The sequence below is a fragment of the Sus scrofa genome, chromosome 6 (assembly GCF_054392235.1).
Source record: "Sus scrofa isolate SSC_HxYL_T2T_F1_AM1 chromosome 6, Sscrofa_HxYL_maternal_Yorkshire_Landrace_v2.0, whole genome shotgun sequence".
In the NCBI taxonomy this organism is placed as follows: domain Eukaryota; kingdom Metazoa; phylum Chordata; class Mammalia; order Artiodactyla; family Suidae; genus Sus; species Sus scrofa.
In genome coordinates, this window is record NC_139388.1 from 65,006,527 (window position 1) to 65,029,865 (window position 23,339).

At 43.9% G+C, this 23,339-nt stretch overlaps 2 protein-coding genes across 6 annotated transcripts; one reads left to right on the forward strand and one right to left on the reverse strand.

The window, feature by feature from the left end:
* Positions 1-3,878: 3,878 nt before the first annotated feature.
* On the reverse strand, positions 3,879-23,261 carry LOC110261070 (uncharacterized). 5 transcript variants are annotated; one of them, XM_084962264.1, is made up of 5 exons: positions 22,918-23,261; positions 21,776-21,857; positions 16,993-17,073; positions 16,752-16,876; positions 13,202-13,381 (listed from the first exon to the last, which is right to left on the reverse strand). In XM_084962264.1, the coding sequence occupies exons 1-3, from the start codon at positions 23,150-23,152 to the stop codon at positions 17,058-17,060; spliced, it is 333 nt and encodes a 110-aa protein (XP_084818390.1). In that variant the 5' UTR covers positions 23,153-23,261; the 3' UTR covers positions 13,202-13,381; positions 16,752-16,876; positions 16,993-17,057. The 5 variants fall into 5 exon arrangements, 4 of the variants coding, with proteins under 4 accessions (XP_084818389.1, XP_020950782.1, XP_084818390.1 ...); XM_021095124.2 differs by having other exon boundaries at positions 13,202-14,656; positions 16,301-16,876; XM_084962263.1 differs by lacking the exons at positions 13,202-13,381; positions 16,752-16,876 and adding an exon at positions 3,879-4,026.
* Positions 9,756-10,695, forward strand: LOC146402495 (uncharacterized). The gene has a single exon (XM_084962254.1). The coding sequence runs from the start codon at positions 9,894-9,896 to the stop codon at positions 10,554-10,556; it is 663 nt and encodes a 220-aa protein (XP_084818380.1). The 5' UTR covers positions 9,756-9,893; the 3' UTR covers positions 10,557-10,695.
* Positions 23,262-23,339: the final 78 nt, after the last annotated feature.

Consider the following 23,339-nt stretch of genomic DNA (forward strand, 5'->3'; position numbering starts at 1 on the left):
TCAACTATTATGGCCTTTAAGTGCATGCTAAACATGAATATACGAATGACAATATTCATATATACTAAATGTGCTATTTAAGAAGCCAGAAAAAAGAATACCAAACACTTTGGAGTCTTTCTTAATTTCCATGTTGTTTGTTTTGGAAGGGGTTGGTTGCCTACCTAGCAGCCTTACCCAGTTCATTACTACTTGCGGCCACTGTGTCTTGCCTTAGAATCTGAAGAAGTCAGATGCTAATTTTCAGCCTTCTTTGCAGCTAAGTATGGCCCATATGTTCTAGTGTATGGCCAGTATGGCTCTACAGGGCCTTCTGGGAAAGAGCTTCCTTATTCAGAAAAGACAGATATATTAGGAAGATGCACTCCCCTTTCACTTCTTGCTTTTAAACATTTTCCTCTGAGAACATGATGCCTGGAGCTGCTGTAGCCATTTCTGAACCAAGAACAGAAAATAGAGGACCTCAAAGAAGCTGACTGAGAACCCTAAGAACACTGAGCTATGAGGCCTATTTGGAACTATCCCTTTGAGGCCTTCTCATGTAAGAAAAATAAACCTTTTAGTTGAATATTTTGTAAACTTGTACCTAAAAACATCCTAAATGATAATAACTTCAAATTTTATTTTATTATGATTGGTAAATGTAACCTGAAAATATATATTTTGAATTTCACATTTTCCTCAGTGGCTCAGTACAGGATTGATTTTTATATGTGTTCCATAGCACAGAAAAAAAAAATACATATCCTTTTTTGGATATGAGATTCTTATATTTAAGCCAGTCAATTACAATGATAAAACTCTCCATATTCTTATATAATTTGGTATACTGGATCAGAATTTCCTGAAATTGAATTTTTTTTTAGCCACAATCTTGAATTTCCAGAGATTTTAATATTTAATGCTGCATGACCTATTAAGACGTATGACTTAACCCCTATTTATGAATCATATTTTTATCACTATATAATATCCTACTCTACCAAGTGTAGGTATTGACAACATATTATTGACAACAGTAGATCTGAGTGGTTGCAACAAGGACTATGGCCACAATGCCTATTTCTTTCCTGCCTGGCCCTCTAGATAAGAAACTTGCCGGAGTTCCCGTCGTGGCGCAGTGGTTAACGAATCCGACTAGGAACCATGAGGTTGCGGCTTCGATCCCTGCCCTTGCTCAGTGGGTTAACGATCCAGTGTTGCCGTGAGCTGTGGTGTAGGTTGCAGAGGCGGCTCGGATCCCGCGTTGCTGTGGCTCTGGCGTAGGCCAGTGGCTACAGCTCGGATTCGACCCCTAGCCTGGGAATCTCCATATGCCGCAGGAGCGGCCCAAGAAATGGCAAAAAGACAGAAAAAAAAAAAAAAAAAAAGAAACTTGCCAACCTTGGCCTAGTGGAATCCTTTTGGTATCATCCTTGTTTACCTGATGTGTTTTTGCCCATTCATTTATTTTCAGCCCCTGTCATTTTAGTTATTTTTTTTAAAAAGCTGATTTTTTTTAAATAACTCAAAACACGAATTAATTTTTCTGTACAGAAATTCATTTTTATTTAGTAAATTATTCCTTTCATTTTACATGGTATGTACTATTTATGTAATCTTAGTCTTTTCTTTCCTTATGTTTGCTGATCCTTTTCTCTTGCCAAACTGGAATTTCCCACTATGCTTAGGGTAGTGGTTCTCTCCCCATTCTTTTTTTTTTTTTTTTGTCTTTTGTCTTTTTTTTTGTTGTTGTTGTTGTTATTGTTGCTATTTCTTGGGCCGCTCCCGCGGCATATGGAGATTCCCAGGCTAGGGGTTGAATTGGAGCTGTAGCCACCGGCCTACACCAGAGCCACAGCAACGCAGGATCCGAGCCGCGTCTGCAACCTACACCACAGCTCACGGCAACACTGGATCGTTAACCCACTGAGCAAGGGCAGGGATCGAACCCGCAACCTCATGGTTCCTAGTCGGATTCGTTAACCACTGCGCCACGACGGGAACTCCTCTCTCCCCATTCTTAATCATTTGGACGGAATAAGAGCACTGTTACACTTTCTAAACCAGCATTAATTTTCTTTGCTACTCTCCTCCAGGAAACCATCCTTGCTTTCTTTTTCCCTTCCTTCACGGCCTGTTCTTACATTTCTTCCATTTCGCTACGGTACTAAAAACTCACAGTCCGGAGCTTTTAGTTTTACTCTTATTTACTTGATGCTTACATTACTTATTGCCAGACCCATTCATGATTTCCATTTAAACTTAAATATAGTACTCCAAGTAACATTCATTGCTGGCCACTCTTTGTTTACTGTTTTCTCCTCTCTTTCAGTTTTATTTCCAGTGCAATTTGGCTAGACTATTTTATTGAGTGTTGATATTTATCTAAATACATGGTATATAGCTGGTATTCTCTGAATCCTTTTACATCCAAGAGTTTCTGGACCTTCACAAATTATATTATTGGTTGGAGGAATGTTCTTGGATTATAGTTTTTTCTCAGTAATCCAGAGATGTCACTTCACTAAATTCCGGCTTCTGACCTAGAAGAGGAACCCAAAGCTGCTCTGTTTCTCTCAGCTTATGGGGATTATTCATTTCCTGTTGCTGCTGTAACAAATTATCAAAACTTAGTGGCTAAAACATTTATTATCTGGAGGTTGGAAGTCTGAAATAGGTCTCAGTGGGTCAAAATCAAGGTCTTGACAGGGCTATCTATGTTCTCTTCCAGAGGCTCTATGGGAGAATCGATTTCCTAGCCTTTTCAGCTTCTAGAGGCTATCCACATTCCTTCACATGGCCTTTCTCCATCCTCAAAGCCTGCAAAGGCCAGCTGAGTTTCTCACATTGCATCATTCTGACCCTTGACCCTTCTGCCTCTTTCACCTTTAAGGATGCTTATGATTATACTGGGCCCATCTGGACAACCCAGGATAATCTTGTCTTAAGGTCAGCTGATTAACAACCTTAATTCTATCTGCAACTTAATTCCCCTTTGCCATGTAACAACATACCCACAGGTTCCTGAGATGAGGAAGTAGACATCTTTAGAGGCCCAGTGTTCTGTGTCCCAGCATTTGGCAAGAGTTTCTGGAGTTCCTGGTGTGGTGCAGTGGGTCAAGAATCTGACTAGAGTGGCTCAGGTCCTTGTGGAGGTGCAGGTTCAATCCCCAGCATAAGTCTCAACTGTGGCATGGATTCAACCCCTAGCCTGGGAACTTCCATATGCCATGGGTGCAGCCATAAAACTTTTAAAGCTTCTTTCTATCCTTGGAATTCAGAAATTTAGCAGGATATGTTTAGATAATCTTAAGTATTTTTTTAGCCCAAGATAATTTTCTTCTAAATATTGTTTGACTAGTATCTTAATTGTTCTATTTTATTTCTTTTAAAATCTTTAATATTTTGAATAAGCACTATATCCTGATTCAAAAACTTGAAGATCTAAAAAAGATATGCACTAACAAAGGGTGAGATTCAACTTTTTATGCCTCTATCACCTCTTCTTTTAGAATCAGTAATTGCTAATTCTTAACATAATCCTGCCATCAGATTATATTTTTTTTATTGGAGAAAAAATAAGACAGAGATATAGAAAAAATTAAGTGACTTGCTGAAAAACACAGAGCTAGGATGTGACTGGTTGATTTAGTATTTGCAATGAGATCTGTGTGGCTCTAAAATTTCCTTCCATGAAATATAAGGCCTGCAGGGAAACGTTCCTCTCTTTATTCCCGCCCCATATATGTGGAATCAAGGTGGGATATTCCTTAGAGAAAGCACTATCAGAAATAGATACTTGCTTCTTGACATCACAGAAGCCATGAGGCCAGATGAAAACAAAATGATATTAAGGGACAGAAACGCTGGCTTTGGGGTTTGGCTCAGGGACTCACCGTTGCCTTTGGACAAGCTTCAGAACCTTGTGAGAGAAAGCGTCCTTCCTCAGAGTGAGCACAGCGGGCCAAGAATATCCTAGATCAGAGCTTCAGGATGGGGAAAGCCAATTCTTCAGTCCAAGGCCTCCTCAATTTCTCCCAAGCCCTATTCCAATCGCAAAAGAAATGAATGACTGTAGTATCTGGGACAGAGCTAAGACAAGATGTACCATAATAAGTTGTTTCATTTTAACATTTTAGGCTGACTGAATTTTTCTCTATAATAATTCAGAGTTGTTTTAAAGTAAAAGTCATGTCTTTACCATGTTATATGTTATCTTTGTTCTTTGCTACAGAACATCAGGGAACTAAGAAATAAGGAGTTATTATCCACATAGTTATTTCCAAATAGGGAAAGCGAACCTGAAAGCAGGGATCACAATTCCACAGGCAATGAAAGAGAAACCCACATTTATATTATTATCTTAAACCTACACAATTTTGAACAACTCCGGTCATGTCCATACAGTCACACTGAAAAAAACGTTGAGAGTAACACATTCTAAGACCTGCAGTCACCCAAAGACACGTCACAAAGCCCTGCTCGCACGGTCACGCACCACGTCGTAGAATCCCACCACGACCGACGCAGAGGCAGGTGTATCTACCCACCTGCCCCTCCCCACAGTCACAGGCACCGCCTTGGGCCAAACTGTTTCATGTCACAGAGCCCCACAACCTCACCTCGGCCTCACACAGGCTGCCCCACACCTCACACCCGGAACCGTACGCAGACCAGGTCGAGGCCAACAGGCACTAAAACTCAAGGTGAAAGTTCCGGTTCTGGGTGGCCAGACGAGACCGAGGTTGAGGGGCTGAAAGGTCGCACTTGCGCGTGACCAGAGCAAGGTGCTTAACTGCACTCCCAGAAGCCACTGCGGCCGGGGCCCAATCACCGCCCGGGTTCGTCTTCCCAACATTCTTCGGGCGACCGGCCCGTCCGCACGGAACTACATTTCCCCGAAGGGGCTGCGGTGAGGCCCGTCCTCGGGCGCCTCGGTGTGGTCAGGCTGAGGAGGCCGCGTGCCCTGGAGTTTTGAAGGGATAGGTTTCGAGGAGCCTTGGGCGCATTTTGACTCGGAGAGGTTGTCGCCGCGTCGGTGCGAGTTCGACCATCCGCTCTGTCCGCGCCCAGCCCAGAGGGTGGTGGCGGGATGACCCAGTCCTGGCTCTCCTGCTTCTGGACCACATTTCTCATCCTGGCAGCAGGGAATGTGTCCAGCCCCAGCGTCTTTTCCTTCCTAAAGATTCTTAATCTGGGGTCCATAGACCCCACGAACCACTTAATGTTATGGGCGGTTTTGCTTTTTTTTTTTTTTTTTTTCCCCCCAATTTGCACTTTCCCTAGGGAGAGGACTCTAGCTGTATAGTTCTCCAAGGCATCTGATCCTTCCCCAATATATTATCAAAGACAACCAGAGCAGGACAGAAGCTAAAGCTCCACGAAGCAAATGTGATTCAGAAACTATTGCCATAGGGTGAGAACTTTGCCCATAACTGGAATCCATTCCAAGAAGAACAAGTGGGGATTTACAGTCAAGGAGCAGGGTGGGGGGCGCTGGATGTACAATTCCTAAGGTGAAAATCAAGGATGAGAGGGAGAATCTGGCTAAAAAGGAGTTAATAGGATGCTTGCGAAAGGCTGGCCAGAGCGAGGAGATACTGAGGATGAGAGGGTTCTTGATAAACTGACCTAACAGCTCCAGCTAAAACTAGGCAAAGGGCAGTCCGCTGGGATATCGTGAAGGTAAAAAAAAATGGATCTACTTAGAACCATTCTATTTTTCACTTTCAGTAGAGTATTCAGTAAGTTACACCAGGCGTTCCCGTCGTGGCACAGTGGAAACGAATCTGACTGGGAACCATGACGTTGCAGCTTGGATCCCTGGCCTCGCTCAGTGGGTTGAGGATCCAGCGTTGCTGTGAGCGGTGGTGCTCTGCTCTGGTGTTGCGTGGCTCTGGCGTAGGCCGCCAGCTGTAGCTCCAATATGACCCCTAACCTGGGAACCTCCACATGCCATGGGGGCAGCCCTGCAAAGACAAAAAGGCAAGATAATAATGTTACATGAGCTAATCAACCCTTTGTTATAAAATAGGCTTTGTGTTGGATGATTTTGCCCAACTGTAGGCTAAGTGGTCTGAGCATGTTTAAGATAGATGAAGCAAAGCTATGCTGTTCAGTAGGTTAGGTGTATTAAATGCATTTTTGACTTAGAATACTTTCAACCTACAGTGGGTTTATCAGGCCATAACCCACAGTAAATTGAGGAAGAACTGTGTGTATGTAGATATATCACTATGTAGCAAGCACTATAATGAGTGCTTTAGTTTAACTTAACCCTCACATCAACCCTTTGAGGTATATATAGTGTCACTTGTCCTATTTTAATATCAGAGAACTGAGGCATAGAGAAGCTGCCAATACAACTCTAGCAGTCTCACCCTAGTTTGTAGTTTTGTTTTTTTGTCTTTTTGCCTTTTCTAGGGCCGCTCCCGTGGCATATGGAGGTTCCCAGGCTAGGGGTCTCATCGGAGCTGTAGCCACTGGCCTACACCAGAGCCACACAACGCGGGATCCGAGCCACATCTGCAACCTACACCACAGCTCACAGCAACACCAGATCCTTAACCCACTGAGCAAGGCCAGGGATCAAACCTGAAACCTCATGGTTCCTAGTCGGATTCGTTAACCACTGCACCACGACGGCAACTCCCCTAGTTTTTACTCTTAATATATGTATACCACCTCTCAAAAATTTGGAACCACTGGTCTAGGAGGAGTCTGCAAAAGACTTTGAGGTCTTGTCTAAAAGGAGTGCCCTACAACCAAGAATGGGCAGGAGTTCCTCTTGTGGTGCAGCAGAAACGAATCCGACTAGTATCCATGAGGATCTAGGTTTGATCCCTGGCTTTGATCAGTGGGTCAGGGATCCAGTGTTGCCATGAACTATGATGTAGGTCACAGACGTGGCTGGGATCCCCCATTGCTGTGGGTGTGGTGTAGGCTGGCAGCTGTAGCTCCAATTCAGTGCCTTGCCTGGGAACTCCCATATGCCTCGGGTTCAGCTCTAAAAAGCAAAAAGTGAAAGCAAAAAAAAGAATGACTGTGCAAATCATAGACTTACATGTGAATCTCATATGTCCATCCATGTGATGAATTACTATACAGTTAATAAAAATTATATTTATGAAGAGTTTTTCAGAACAAGGAAGAATCTGTTTATGATAATGGGAAACATTCACAGCAATAAATGTGTTCTCAAGGAATAATGGGATTTAAACTGCATCTAGTCAGAAAGAAATTTACAAAGATTATATTCAAATACTTTTTTAAATGAATAACCCCACGGATGTTAGGTAATCTATTTAACTGGTGTACTATTAGTGGACATTAAGGCTATCTGAACAATTTGTTTATAGCGCCCTCTTTCCCTTTTTTTGTAGCACATTTACCCTTCTCAGGGTCACGTGGTCACTCAGCTCTCAAGTCTAAAATTGTTAAGTTTTTCTTATCAGGATGGCCACAAAGATGTGGCCATCAACTCCACCTGAGCAGAGTGGTGGGGGTGACTAATCCCCTTCCTCTCCTTCCACATCTATCCACTCAGAGGGATGTGTACACACTCCAGAATGGCAGGAGTCTCAGCTGTTCGTGAAGAACATCTTCCTCTTGGAGTTCCTGTCGTGGCGCAGTGGAAACGAATCTGCCTAGGAACCATGAGGTTGCAGGTTCCATCCCTGGCCTCGCTCAGTGGGTTAAGGAGCCGGTGTTGCTGTGAGCTGTGGTGTAGGTTGCAGATGCGGCTCGGGTCTGGTGTTGCTGTGGCTGTGGTGTAGGCTGGCGGCTTTAGCTCCAATTGGACCCCTAGCCTGGGAACCTCCATATGCCGTGGGTGCGGCCCTCAAAAGGAAAAAAAAAAAAAAAAGCGAATATCTTCCTTTCATCATTCATCAGCTATCATCTGAGTGTCATGATTCCTCTCTTCAGGGTCTCCAGGGAACTGCTAAAGTGTTTGACTGGCTTTTGGAAGCAACAGTTTGACATGTGTAAAGCTGGAAGCAGGTCTGAGTTACCTCTGACACGTCACCTTCCCGATTCTTCTAGCCATGCTCTCCACCTTCCCGTTTTAAAGTCCCCTCCAGGGACTGGGTATGTGGAAAGCAGCAGCGTGACCAGGTCCCCACTCATGTTCCCAAATGCGGGGCTTAGTAATTCTAAGCCAAGTGTGACTGATTTTTGGAACAAGGGAACAGTGTTGAGGGTGAGGAGACAGCAACCTAGTAGGTGAGTAAAAGGGAATCTGAGATGGGGGCAAAAGGCTCCTCTGTTTGTCTTTCAGGGGTTTTTCCTCCTAAACGCTTTTCCTCTAAGGTTTACAGAGACAATGAGGCTCCTCTCACGTGACATCTTAAATTTTTACTTCTGTCGTAGGGCTCAAGCGAAGTTGCTGTTATCAGACTCCCAAATATGTTGGTGCCAACAGTGCAAGAATTTATTTACTAGACAGGAGCTGCCAGCACCTTGATCTCAGGCTCTGCAGCCTCCCGAACTGTGCGGAATAAATTTCTGCTGTTTATGAGCCACTCCGTGTACGGTATTTTGTAAGAGCAGACCAAAGGGATGAAGCCGGTGGGTGACGTGCGTTTGGGCTGGCCGATAGTTACAGCTCCATGGAGAGAAGTTCATTCTCCCCCATCCTGCTAAGCTCAGGCTAGGGTACCTTTCCCCGCCGTCCTGGGAAGGGTTGGGGCAGACGAACGTCTCTTTCACTTTCACCCTAAGTAGTCCTTTGTGGATTCATCTCAGCGTGGGGAGGCTCTTCCCCGAGAAAGCCCACCTTGGACAGCCTTGAACTGTCACACCTTTCCCGCTACCCTAGGAGATCATCTGAACTAACAAGAGGAATAGCACTAAGGGCAAACCAGCCTCAGTACTCTTACTGAGTCTAGAGGTCACGTTTCCTTAGATTTTTGCCTGGTAATACTGGGGCTTTCCCCCCCCCCCCCAGATCTTTCATAAAGATCTTTGACAAAGATTTTTTTTTTTTTTTTTTGGTGTAAGTTGTATTTTTATTTTTCTGTCTTTTTTTTTAGGGCCAAACCTGAGGCATATGGAGGTTCCCAGGCTAGGGGTCGAACTGGACCTGTAGCTGCCAGCCTACACCACAGCCACAGCAATGCCAGATCCAGGATACATCTTTGACCTGCACCTCAGCTCCCAGCAACGCCAGATCCTTAACCCGCTGAGCAAGGTCAGGGATCAAACCCGCAACCTCAGGGTTCCCCGTTGGATTCGTATCTGCTTGAGCTACGACAGGAACTCCAACATTTCAGTTTAAAACTATTTCTACTAAAGATGCTCTGATACCTGGGACTAAAACAAGCATCTCTGCTTTTTCACTACTTTTCAGATCGGGTATCCCAATGGCAGAAAAAGGAAACACTTATAAACAAAGATCTGGAGAACCTCAGTTTCCAAGAAGACCGGGAATGGGAAGGCACATTCGAGACCGATCGCAGAACTGAGGACAGAAGCTCCCGGCAAGTCATCATCGCTCATGAAGAAACACCCACTTTGAGACAGCAGTCACCCCATAACCTGCTTCACAGAGTTCCACCTGGAAGTAAACCCCTTGTGTGTCACGAATGCAGAGAAGGCTTTTGGCAGAAGAAATCTCTTCTTAGTCATCAGAGAATTCATACTGGTGAGAGATCTTATGAGTGCCAGCAGGGTGGGCAGGCTTTCCACGACCGTTCCTATCTTGCCCAACACCAGAGAACTCACACTGGGGAAAGACCTTACGAATGTAAACAATGTGGAAAGGCCTTTGGTTCTGTTTTGCTCTTTACGAGACATCAGAGAATTCACACTGGGGAGAAGCCCTACGACTGCAAGGAGTGTGGCAAAACCTTTGTTCGGCTCTCACAACTTAAGGTACGTCACCGAACGCATAGCAGTGAAAAGCCCTATCAATGTACCGCATGCGGAAAAGCTTTCAGCTACTTGTCACACATCAGATTATCAAACATCAGAGAATTCATACTGGAGAAAAGCCCTATGTCTGTGAGGAATGTGGAAAGGCCTTCAGAGGCATCATGCAACTTCATGAACATCGCAGAATCCCCACCAGTGAGAAGCCATTCAAGTGTCACGCATGCGGAAAGGCCTTTGGCCATCGCTCGTACCTTCCTCAATACCAGAGGATCCACACTGGGGAGAAACCTTACAGCTATGAAATGTGTGGGAAGGCCTTCAGGCAGGGCTCACAGCTCAACCACCACCAGAGAATTCATAGTGGTGAGAAAGCCTGTAAATGTAATGAATGTGGGAAGGCCTTCAGGCAGGGCTCACAGCTCAACCACCACCAGAGAATTCATACTGGTGAGAAAGCCTGTAAATGTAATGAATGTGGGAAGGCCTTCAGGCAGGGCTCACAGCTCAACCACCACCAGAGAATTCATACTGGCGAGAAAGCCTGTAAATGTAATGAATGTGGGAAGGCCTTCAGGCAGGGCTCACAGCTTAAACAACACCAGATCATTCACACTGGTGAGAAGCCTTATGAATGCAAGCCTTGTGGAAAAGCCTTTAGTCAGTGCTCACAACTAACTCGACACAAGAAAGTCCATTCCTAATGTAAGGAAGAAATGCGGGAAGGACTTCTGACACGCTCATCTTCCTCAACTTTAAGGAATCCACGCTCCAGAAACCCTACAAATAAGTGAAGTGAAGATGCCACTGGTCTCAGCCTTCAAGGAACATCAGTTAATTACACAGAACCTTGTGGATGTGCAAGCATTTTTTTGGTTCCACCACGATATTCATCACTAAAGACCATAGTGATAGGATGCAGACAAGCTTCCCAACACTACCTATCAGTCCTTAGTAACTGGAAATTTCGTACTGGCTAGCAACCAAGTAAGTAGAGAAATTTTGGAAAGCCTTTAGTTTGAGCTATTCCTTACTGACATAAGGGAAAGTAATCCTGTGAATGTCAGCTACGTGAGAAGCTCTTTAGCCGTAAGTCTCTTTTCATCAGAAAATTCACATCGAAGAATGTAAATTACTAAAAACAAAGCAGAGTGTATCATTTACTGTACATCAGAAAATAACACAGTGACTAAAACCCCAGACATTTCAAACAACAGTTAAACACTGAGGTTAAGGAAGACGTGAAGTTTGTCACAAATCAGACAGGACTGTGGTTCAGGTAAAAATGTAATAAATCAGATATTAACAAAATGTTACCTTCTACCTAATATTTTCTCCTTCAGTGAAACAATGAGAACACTATGAATTGAAAGAAAAGAGTATGAAACAAAAACTTGTGGGATGTGGCCATATCTATACTCAAAAGTTAAAACTTTAAAGACCACTTGAGGAGCTAGAACATGAACATAACTCAGCAATAGAATTAAGGAAAAAAATCATTGAAATTTAAAGAGAAGTAGGTTTTATTAACCTTGAAGACTCTCCATTAAAAGAACATAAGCAGCTACAAACGTCACAGAAGTAGAAATATAGTATTATTAAAAATAAGGGCAAAATAACACACACAAAAGACATTAAAAAATAAAAGTGACTGTTTTACATCTTTGATATCAATAAATTTCAAATTTTAGATGAATGTCACTTCCTAAAAACGAAAAACTAAGTTTCCAGAGTTGATTTTTTTTTTTTTTTTTTTTTTGTCTTTTTGCCTTTTCTAGGGCCTCTCAGCAGCATATGGAGGTTCCCAGCCTCGGGGTCTAATGGGAGCTGTAGCCACCGGCCTACACCAGAGCCACAGCAATGTGGGATCCGAGCCACGTCTGCAACCTACACCACAGCTCATGGCAACGCCGGATCCTTAACCCACGGAGCAAGGCCAGGAATCAAACCTGCCACCTCCTGGTTCCTAGTCGGATTCATTGACCACTGTGCCACAACGGGAACTCCAAGAGTTGATTAAAAATTAACAACCAACCAATTTTATAGGGAATACACTTAAGTGGGTTTTTTTTAACTCTAATATTATCAATTGTTAAGAGCAAAGATTAACCAAATCTTTTATAAGAGTACAGAAAATATGACAGAAATTTCCAAGTTTGAAAGATGCAGATTTGAATGAAGATCAGAATGAAGTCATTATAGCAATCAGTTACTACAATCCCAGTGATTCTTGATCTGTGACAAGTGTACTTCACTATATCAACTAAAAATGTTTGTGGCCATAGTAACATCCATGAGTTGCTTATATTATCATGTATAATTATGTGTGAGAGGTATTTCTAATACACTGACATTATTCCTTCCAAGTATAATATTTTCATATTAACATATACTTTGACATGTCTACAAACCATATCCTATCCAGCATTTACTCCATACCATGTTGGTATGTGGTCATTCCTTTCCACTTTATACATGCTCACATGTGTGGTGGCTTCTCATTGTGTTTGTTTTTTTTTTTAATATCGTTGATTCACAATGTTCTGCCAATTTCTGCTGTACAGCAAAGTGACCAGTTATACATAATACATACATTCTTTTTTCTCACATTATTCTCCATCCTGTTCTCTCATTGTGGTTTTAATCTGCATTTCCCTAATGACTACCATTGAACCTGCTTTCATGCACTTATCTGCCATTCGTTAATTTTAAATGAAATATCTGTTCAAATTGGTGGCCCATTTATAAGTCGGTTGGTTTGCTTTCTGTTGAGTTTTAAGTCTTCTTTATATATTCTAGATCAAATCCCTTATCACATCGTGATACGCAAATTTTTTTCTAGGCTGTTGTCTTCTCATCTTAGTAGTATGTTTGGAGTTGCAGAAATTCTTTTTCTTTTTTTTTAAATTTTTGGACACACCTGTGACTTATGGAAGTTCCAGGGCCAGGGATCAAATTCATGCCACAGCAGCAACCCAAGCTGCTATAGTGACAACACAGGATCTTTAACCTGGTGCTCCACAAGAGAATTCCAAGAAATTCTTTTTTTTTTTTTAATTATTTATTTATTTTTTATTACTCAAATGGATTTATCACATCTGTAGTTGTATAATGAAGAATTCCAAGAAGTTCTTAACATCAAAAGAAATCTTTGCCTAACCTAAAGCCACATGTATTTTTTCCTAAAAGTTTTATAGTTTTAGGTTTTACATAGACTCTGATATTTTTGAGTCAGTTTTTGCATATAGGTATCCAGTTGTTAACAGCATCACTTGATAAAACACTTTCCATTCTCTACTGAATTGCTTTTGCTGCTTTTTCCAAAACCAACTGACCATACAAGTACAGGTTTATTTCTGGATGCTAGTTTATTACATTAACACCTTTTTCTGTCTTTATGCCAATACTGTCTTGATTACTGAACCTTTGAGTCCTGAAGTCAGGCCTCAACTTTATTCTTCAAAACTGCCTTGACTCTTCATCTTTTTTTTGCATTTCCATGTGAACTGTGGAATCAGCTTGTTGATTTCTATTAAAAAGCCCACAGAGATTTTGATTGAGATGGTGCTGACTCTGGAAATGAATTGTGGGAGAATCTACGGCTCAACAATATTGGGATTTCTGATGCATAAACACATCTCTGTATTTCTTCAATATTTCTCTCAACTGTGTTTTGTAGTCTTTCAAGTATTTCATTTTGGGGGGGCCATTTTAAGAGGTATTTTAATTTCAATTTCTGATTTTCACTGCCCGTATATAGACATGTAATTGGTTTTTATATATTAATCTTGTATTCTACAACCTTGATAAATTCACTTTGGGGAGGCCACACCCCCTGGCAAGTGGGAGTTCCTAGGCCGGGATAGAACTTGTGCCAGAGCAATAACCCAAGCCACTGCAGTGACAACACCAGATCCTTAACCCACTGCACCACAAGAGAACTCCAAATCCACTTATTTCTAAGGCAATTTTTTATATAATCCATAAGATTTCTATGCAATTAAATACAGTTTTACTGTTTCCTTTCTAGACTGCCTTTTGTTTCTTTTTCTTGCCTTGTTGCGCTGGTTAAGGCCTCTAGGACAATGTTTAATTCAAGCAGTGAGAAAAGACTTCCTCGCCTTTCTCTTGGTCATCGAAGAAAAGCATCCATAAATATGATGGCAGCTTTAGGGTTTTTGTAGATAGATGTTTTAGACAGCGTGGACTCCCGATTACCAAATACCATGACTGGGTGGCTTACATTTATTTCTGACAGTTCTGGAGTCTGGGAAGTCCAAGATCAAGGTGCCAGCAGATCTGGTGTCTGGTGAGCTAGGTGTCTAAATTCATCTCTTCCCATAGCAGGCCTTGGAACTGCAACACAGGACTGCCTCGTTTCTCCTACCACCAATGAATCAGTCCTTCTCTGCTATCCATAAACAATCCATTTCTTCCCCTCCTAAGGCTCCCTCACCACAACACAGAGCCTTAGATGTAGATGACACTCAACATCAGAGATGTATGTGTATAAAGACACAGTTCGGATACTGTTTCATCTACTAAGACTCAGTTACACACTTCCAACTTACATATCAAGCTGCACTTCAATTTCAAATGACTTCTTAATACATCACCAATGTACTCCACCTCTTCCCTATCAACCTAAATATCACCAAATTTCACAACTAAAACAATACTCACTCCCACACATCAAAACAACCAATTTTGGAGTTCCCATTGTGGCTCAGCAGTAAGCGAACCCGACTAGCATCCATAAGGATGAAAGTTCAATCCCTGGCCTCAGTGGGTTAAGGATCCAGTGCTGCCTGTGAGCTGTGGTGTAGGTCGCAGACACGGCTCGGATCTGGCGTGGCTGTGGCTGTGGCATAGGCCAGCGGCTACAGCTCCAAGTGGACCCCTAGCCTGGGAACCTCCATATGCCACGGGTACAGCCCAAAAAGACCAAAAAAGAAAAAAAAAAACCAATTTCAATCCTTCTCATTATAATTCCTACTTTGCACAAGGTTTATGGAAATAAGCCTTAATTCCACCCCCTCCAAATCAAATGTAAAATAATTCCAAGTTTCTAAACTTTTAAACAATCTCAGAAAAGAATTAGCATAGTCCTCAGAAAGGCCTGCTTGCAAGGTTGGCCCCTGACTGGTCTCTAACTTGGATTTCAGGAGGGTTCCTGCCATTCTTAGAACTGATGAAAGTACCTTACTGTGCCTAAATTATTTGTGCAAACAATGTAGCCTATGCTGAACTCTTCCACACACCAGCCAGAAGATACATCGGTGACCAGCTTCCAATAAAATCTCTAGGCTGGAGTTCCCGTCGTGGCGCAGCAGAAATGAATCTGACTAGTATCCATGAGGATGTGGGTTGGATCCATGGCCTCCATCAGTGGGTCAGGGATCCAGCACTGCCATGAGCTGTGGTGTAGGTCGCAGATGCAACTGGGATCCTGCGTGCTGTGGCTGCGGCCAGCACCTGTGGCTCGGATTCGACCCCTAGACTGAGAACGTCCATGAGCCACAGAAGCGACCCTAAAAAGCAAATAATAATAATAATAATAATAATCTCTAGGCAATGAGTCTCTCATGTTGTCCAGCAGAGAACATCTCAGACACATCACAAATCTTGGCTTGAAGAATTAAGCACATCCTCTGTCACTCCACTGGGAGAGGACTCTCGGCAGATCCCACCAGTTTCCTCCTGACTCTGCCCCGTGAGCCTTTTCCCTCTGCTCATTTCACTTTATATCCTTTTGCCAAAATACATCTTAGCTGTAGCGTAGTAAAAGAATTTAATGTTTCCCAGAAAGAGCTCTAGCCTTTGCCCTTGGCTCCCGGGAGGCCATCTCTAACACTTTGGGATGTCCTGACTGATAAAATTATCTTTGTTTACTGAGGAGAACATGGCCCACGCCAGAGAGTCAAACGAGGTGACTCACGGTGGGGATGTGTTATCTCGGTGCCAGTGTGACCTCCTGGGTGGTAGGGACGGAGGAGTGACCCCCCATGACTATGTGACTGAGCCCCAGTAAACAAGGGACAACTAGGCTCAGGAGCACAGGGTCACACACTGTTGCTGGGAGGAGTCTACACCATCTGTGACTGCCCTGTGAGAAGACAAACCTTCTTGGACTCTGCCCCCTGGGGCTCTTCCCTTGGCTGATTTTTTTTTTTTAAAGGGTCACACCTGTGGCATATGGAGGTTCCCAGGCTAGAGGTCGAATTGGAACTACAGCTGCCGGGCACAGGAACAGCCACACCAACACCAGATCTGGGTCCTATCTGTGACCTACACCTCAGCTCGTGGCAGCACCAGATCCTTAACCCACTGAGCAGGGCCAGGGATCGAACCTGCAACCTCATGGATACTAGTTGGATTCGGTACCCCTGAGCCGCAACAGGAACTCCCCTTGGCTGATTTTAATATGTATCCTTTCATTGTAAGGAACGGTAACCAAGACTATGGACGTTTCTAGTAAATTCTATGAGTCCTTCCAGTAAAGTATCAAACCTGAGCATGATCTTGAGGACTCGACTATGCAACTGGTATCGGAAATGAGGGTGCTCTTGGGGGCTCGTCTCACAGCCATAAACACAACTATGTGCCAAATCCTGTGACTGTGCCCCGTAGATCATTAGGAGGGGTGATCTGGGGGGCCTGTAACATGTCACTAGTTAAAAAAAAAAAGTTACTGGCTAAATGATCGAGGAATCCATCTATTCACTCAATCAGAGAGATGGGTCATTTTGCAAGAAACAAACAGCCGTATCAAAGAATAGGGCTTTGTAACAACACACAGAGCCTTGCCTAAGATCAATTGCAAAAAGAAGGATGTGCTGATGAGAATGAGGATCAGGGATTTAACAGAACCTTCCCGTAGATAAGGAGGAGAGACGCACCTGCAGTCTCTGAGCTGGCGCGCAGTTACAAAGTCAACATAAGTGCCGAGTGATCACAGCGGATGATCACTGTCCCGACAGGAACTCAACTTGGCGAAGCCTCAATTTCTGCACGTCTGAAACATCTGAAGGGAGCATCGTTCATAGCTCATGGTGCTGTGGCCTCTAGGACCAGCTGGCCTATGACAGGCACAGCACCCCGACTTTGTTCCCTTATCCCACCTGGCAGTAGGATTCTTACCTCTTCCCTTACTGTTTGTTATCCAGGGCAGCTTCCCATGCTTCAACAGTGAAATTATATTGGAATTAAAAACAGAAAGGCCTGTGAAAATAAGCAGAAAGAAGTGGCCATTCTGTGGTTGCTCGAGTGTTTTGACAGGGCCACACATAATCAGGATAGAGCCCTGATAAAACGAGCAAAAAAGTTTACAAAAGTATTTGGGAGACAGGATAAGGGAAGCTGGTCAGTCCAATTTTCATATTTCATGGATGTTCAGAGCCTCACCAAAGATGCCCAGTAGAATTAGAAGACACACCCACGACCCCATGTAGCGATAACCTGCCTCTGAAAACTGCGGCAGATGTGTTATTACTTCGTTTCATCCACCCTCGGGGCCTGCAACAGGTGCAAGCAGGCAAGGTTCACCTTCAGCTGGAATGAGTCAAGGGAGGGACTGAGGATGCCTAGCTCATGGAGAGTTTCCCTTCCCAATATCCTGAGACGTTAAGGACCTCCTCCCACAACTACAATTCACAATGATTCAGCCACCAGGACTGCCCTGTGCTGTGTCTGTCCTTTCCAGATATATCGTGTCTGCACCACCTGTTTGCATCAACAGCACGGGAGATCAGTGAAAGTTTATCTTATGGAACACAACGAGCTCTGTGCCACGGTGACAAAGGTTAACGTCAACACACAAACTGCTTTCTTCCGCCGTGTTAACTCGATGAACATCAAGGCACCCCCAGGGTAGCACAAATCTATTAACGCTTTCACTTGCCACCAAACGCTATTTATTTTTAACAGCTTCACGAGGGTCCACTGTGAAAACCAGAAAGCTCATTTTTAAGTAGATAAATCAATGGTTTGAGTAAATTTAGTCTGCAACCATTAAATTATTTTTAATAATACTCGGCCATCAAAAATCTATGTATCTAGGAGTTCCCGTTGTGGCGCAGTGGTTAACGAATCCGGTGAGGAACCATGAGGTTGTGGGTTCGATCCCTGGCCTTGCTCAGTGGGTTAAGGATCCAGTGTTGCTGTGAGCTGTGGTGTATGTCGCAGATGCAGCTCAGATCCCACATTGCTGTGGCTCTGGCACAGGCCGGCGGCTACAGCTCCGATTCCACCCCTAGCCTGGGAACCTCCATATGCCATGGGAGTGGCCCAAGAAAATGCCAAAAAAAGACCCCCCCCCAAAAAAATCTATGTATGTAGGTAAAGAATGACAGTTGACAAATTTACACATACAGTAAAGAGACACTATTAAAGAAGATAAAAACAAATCAAATATTTTCATATTTTACATCAAAATAAGAAAAGTGGTTCCAGGTTATATAATTAAAGACGACACTTATTCTCTTGTTATGTACCCTCAACAATCAGTCAAACCCTCAACAATAACCATACAGCATTTTTTTTAAATGACAATTTAAAATCATCCCAGTAGGAAAAAAATGAAAAAGGTTTAAGAAATCTTCAGTATGAATGAGTGCCCTATTTTTATAAATTTGTTACAGTGTAAATGCACACCAAAAGGGTCACAAAACATTATTAAGTGTACATGAATTTTCACAAAGCAATCTACTCACAGAAGGAGAACCCTGCTCAAGAAACAGGAGTTCCCGTCATAATTCAGAGGAAATCCATGAGGACAAAGATTTGATCCCTGGCCTTGCTCCGTGGGTTAAGGATCCGGCATTGCTGTGAGCGGTGGTGAAGGCTGGCAGCTGTAGCTCCAATTAGATCCCTATCCTGGGAACCTCCATATGCCTCGGGTGCGGCCCTAAAAAGGCAAAAAAAAAAAAAAAAAAAGAAAGAAACAAACAAAGCACTGGAGTTCCTGTCATGGTGCAGTGGATTGAGAATCTGACTGCAGCAGCTCAGGTTGCTGTGGGGGTGCAGGTCCAATCCCCAGCCCAGCACAGGGGGTTAAAGGATCAGGCGTTGCCATAGCTGCAGCGTAGTTTGCAGCTGTGACTCAGATTCAATCCCTGTTCCGCAAACTTCCATATGCCAAGGGTGCAGCCATAAAATTTGTTTTAAAGAGAAAAAAATTAACAGCGCATCACCAGTACCTCCACGTTGCCCTGGTAGCCCTCTTCTAGACACTAAGACCTCTCATTAGCCTGAGTCCTGTCACCAGAGATTAGATAAACCACATTATTTTAATGAACCAATTTTTTTGATACTCCTCGGATCCCAGTATCTTTTCCATGACTACTACATCTTCTAAAGTATCACAAAAAAGACAGGTATAAAAATCTTCATAATTTTATTCAGAACAGCCAAAACAACCAGAAACATTCCAAATAAACAGACTGTAGTGTACTAATACAATGGAATACTACTCAGTAAAAAATAAACTAATATAGGCATCATCAAGGAATCTCAAAAAGCATGCTGCACGAATGATGCCACATGAATATACATACTACCTGATTCCACATTTGTGAGTTTCAAAGAAAGGGGAAAAGGGAGGTAAAACAAATCTACTGTCATAAAATCAAGAAAGTGGTTTGCTCTGAGGGTGAGGACAGGAAAACAGGCATGAGGGAACTTTCGGGAGTGATGGAAATCTATCTTGATTTTAGTGGCTACCATAGGGCTGTAATCAAAAGCGAAACTGCATAGTTAATATCTGTGCTTTATTAACTGCAAGTTGTATTGCACTTATAATTATAACATACGAAAATGTCAAGAGAGAGTTCCCCCTGTAGTGCAGTGGATTAATGATCCGTCTGTGGAGGCGCATGGCCCTGTGTAAGTGGGTTAAGGATCCAGCATTGCTGCCGCTTAGGCTCAGATATGATCCGTGGCCCAAGAACTTCCATATGCCCTCGGTGCGGGTAAAAAAAAAAAAAAAAAAAAAAAAAAAAATCAAGGGAGTAAGAGAAGCATGGGAAAAGGTGTAATGGTTAAAAACAGCCCTACGCATAAATATTTCAGGTGGTCAAAATAAAATACAGAAAGAAAAAGAATAAAATGATAAAAAAAAATCTGTATAGATTGTGTACGTTTCAACAACTATATATATATGGCTGTTAAAATATTTTATAGTTTTCTCTTTAAGCACAATTTAGCGACTTTTCAAATAATAGGAGTCATCATAATAACACATATAGAGAAAATACTTCTTTTCCTAAAGGAAAGAAACTAAGAATTTCCTCTTTGAGAAGAAAAAAAAATGTTTTTCAAAATAAAAATGCCTTGGAGTTTCCATCATGGCTCAGTGGTTAACGAATCCGACTAGGAACCATGAGGTTGCAGGTTTGGGCCCTGGCCTTGCTCAGTGGGTTAAGGTTCTGGCGTTGCGGTGAGCTGTAGTGTAGGTCGCAGATGTGGCTCGGATCCTGCGTTGCTGTGGCTACAGCTCCGATTCAACCCCTAGCCTGGGAACCTCCATATGCCGCAGGAACGGCTCAAGAAATGGCAAAAAGACACACACACACAAAAAAATGCCTTGCTATCAATATTCAGAGGGAAAAGAAAGCATCAAATCTGCTGTACTGCACAGAAGTTCAGAGCCCATGAAACCACCTTCCACAGAGCCCTCCTCCGGGAAACAGACAGTTCACGTATCTTCCTTGTTGGTCGTACTGTCTTGTTCCTCATTTATACAAACCTGATAAGGTATTTCCACAAGTGCAACCTGCCTCGTGCATAAGCTATCAAACCTCAAACTGGATTCCAGTTCATCTTGTACTAGCGCCCTAGTCAACGTCCTGATCCTCATAACCCGGACTTCCATACTCAAGACCCCAATTACATTCTTGTTTCCCAAATTTTCCAAAGGAAGCCTGTGCCATTCCCAGGACCAAAAGAACCAAAATCATTTTCTATCGGGATTCTCTTGTGCTACAGCAGGTTAAGGATCCTGCACTGGGTAGGTGCTATGGTGTGAGATGGATCCCTGGCTCAGGAACTTCCACATGCCACAGGCGTGGCCAGGAAAAAAAAAAGAAAGAAAGAAAGAAAGCAAAACCATTTTCTATCTTATTTGTTCTCAACCCCGAGGCTGCGAAGGTCAAAGATGGCTGAGAATTCATTTCTTCTTCAAGAAACCGACAATCTTCAGGAAACTTATTTTTGACCCCAAGAGTGTTGAGATGATTGGTCAGAGTAGAGATTCGGAATAATTCACTGAATGAAAAATGAACACTTAAAGTAGAGAAAGAGAGACAAGTGGAAAGGGGACACCTAGAGTCCCGCCTTTTGCTGGAATTAAAGGACCAGGACGTCGCCCGTGTCGGCGTCTACTGCCCAAGCAGTTTCACGAGGAGTGTTAAAGAGAAACACCACAGGGCCAAAATGGCATCACTTCGGCTAAAGCGTTAAGAGTAAACCTAACTAGTTTTGATCTTTCCCCAAAAACATAATCTTAAATCGACAAGTTTGAAATGTTCTGGGCATCACCACTGAGGTAATTTGTCACATGGGTCCTCTCTACCCACCCCCCAACCAGAAGAAGCAATCTGCATAAAACATGTGCCTTTCCTTCCCCACCAAAAGAACCTGGCCCCAAACAAACAACCAGTCAATCAATCAATCAATATTTCTTCCTCTCTCTCTCTTTCTAGATAATGATTTCCTTAGCTCACCCTTGTTTCCATAAAAGCCTTCCAATAAACCGCTCCCCGGAGTGCCCCTCCAGCTGTCAGATGAGATGCAGCCCAATTCACAAACTGTTGCATAACATCAGTTAAAACTTAGTCGTTGAATTTTGTTTTCTACCAGAAGAGACTACATGTTTCCAGGACTTAAGGAATATGATGTGCAGTTAACAGAGGTAAAACAAACTCACCTGTTAGGCCCACTTTGGCAGAGCCCTCTCAGAGGAAGCACAGAGTCCTGGTGCGACAGGAGGGAAAGCAGCAGGACACAATCTAGATAAATAAAGAAGGGGAGCAGCTGTTAGGATTTGATAAAAAAAAAAAAAAAAAAAAACAGCTGGAACCGGGTGAAATCAAGAATAGTCTGGTCATTGTTAGCTCAATATACCTTCATTATAACACAAAAATTCATTCCCCTTTAGACCCTGACAGTTCTACAGCAGAGAGCATAAAAGGCCAAAAAGTGGGCAGTGGCTCATTTCCTAGGATATCCCCCCTTTTTTTCCGGTCTTTTTAGGGGCGCACCCAGGGCATATGGAGGTTCCCAGGCTAGGGATTGAATCTGAGCTGTAGCTACTGCAACCTACACCACAGCTCACGGCAAGGCTGGATCCTTAACCCACTGAGTGAGGCCAGGGATCAAACCTGCGTCCTCATGGATGCTAGTGAGATTCGTTTCCGCTGAGCCACGATGGGAACTCTATCCCCAACTTTTTGGAAATCACTAGAATACTCCTCCCTCTCCTCAGCCTATGAAATAATTACTCAGCCCATGAAAAACAAACCCATATCCGGGGAGGGCTCTCACTTTCTGAGAAGGTCAATTCTGCCTGGAGTGTGTTTTTCTCTAAATAAACTCACTTTTGCTTTCCTATGGCTTCCTCTTGAATTCTTTCCCACGCAGAGCCAAGGACCCTCACTTGGCCCTCAGACCTAAGGACTGCACGTCCTGGGACATGGCCTTTCCCTCTCTCACAACACCGGGAATAGGGAGCTGAGGAGGAAGCAAGTTGAAGGAGACCAGGATCTCAACCCCCTTGCCATCTATTGTCGACCGTGCCTGGGAACAAACTCCAAGAAAGAGCTATCAAAACATAACTGTTCAGTGTTGAGTAACGGTTCCCAAGTACGTAACGGGGCTGTTTCAGTGCCTCCGCTGCCTATTCAGGGCGAAATTAATACACGCACAAATAACGGTGAGTTTAATAATAGCTGCCGTGCACGCGCACGCACACAGTCGCACACACAGAGCCTCCGTCATAAACACCAACACACTCAACACGCCTGGGCTACTTCGCATTCGCCCACTCGGGCGGCCTCCCAACCCACAGACCTGTGGACGCCGGGCCGAGCTCCCGAGCCGCCCCTCGCAGGAGCGGTTTCGAGCCGTGGCCGCCCCGCCCCCACGCGAGCCGAACCTCAGGCCGCCCCGCCGCGGGGAAACCGGCCCCAGAACTGGGGGAGCGCCCGGGGCGCGCCCCACGGTCCGCTGGTGCCGCCGGATTGGACACGCCCGTCGCGCAACGCCGCGGGGGTTCTTGGGAGTGGCGAAGCCTCCGTGCGCGCATGTGCAGCGTCACCACTGTTGTCCCGGAGACCAGAAAGCTGTGGGATCCCGGCCTCGCCCAGGGGCTGAGACTTCGGGAGCGAAGGGCGGGTCCAGGACTGGGCGTGTCTGGGTTTGTCCCAGAGCCTGGGAGCCTTTATTCGGAAGGGCGTGGCCTCCTCTCCCCCGCCTTGGGTCTCCGGAGGGGA

What these genes read in the sequence shown, in the direction of transcription:
- LOC146402495 (XM_084962254.1), top strand. Translation starts at nt 9,894, where the DNA reads ATGTACCGCATGCGGAAAAGCTTTCAGCTACTTGTCACACATCAGATT.
- LOC110261070 (XM_021095123.2), bottom strand. Translation starts at nt 23,152, where the DNA reads ATGCGCGCACGGAGGCTTCGCCACTCCCAAGAACCCCCGCGGCGTTGC. An exon ending in GCTCGGCCCGGCGTCCACAG is followed by an intron (nt 21,858 to 22,917) that starts GTCTGTGGGTTG and finishes TTATTTATCTAG; the next exon opens with ATTGTGTCCTGCTGCTTTCC. An exon ending in TGCCAAAGTGGGCCTAACAG is followed by an intron (nt 4,027 to 21,775) that starts GTGAGTTTGTTT and finishes CGATTGGAATAG; the next exon opens with GGCTTGGGAGAAATTGAGGA.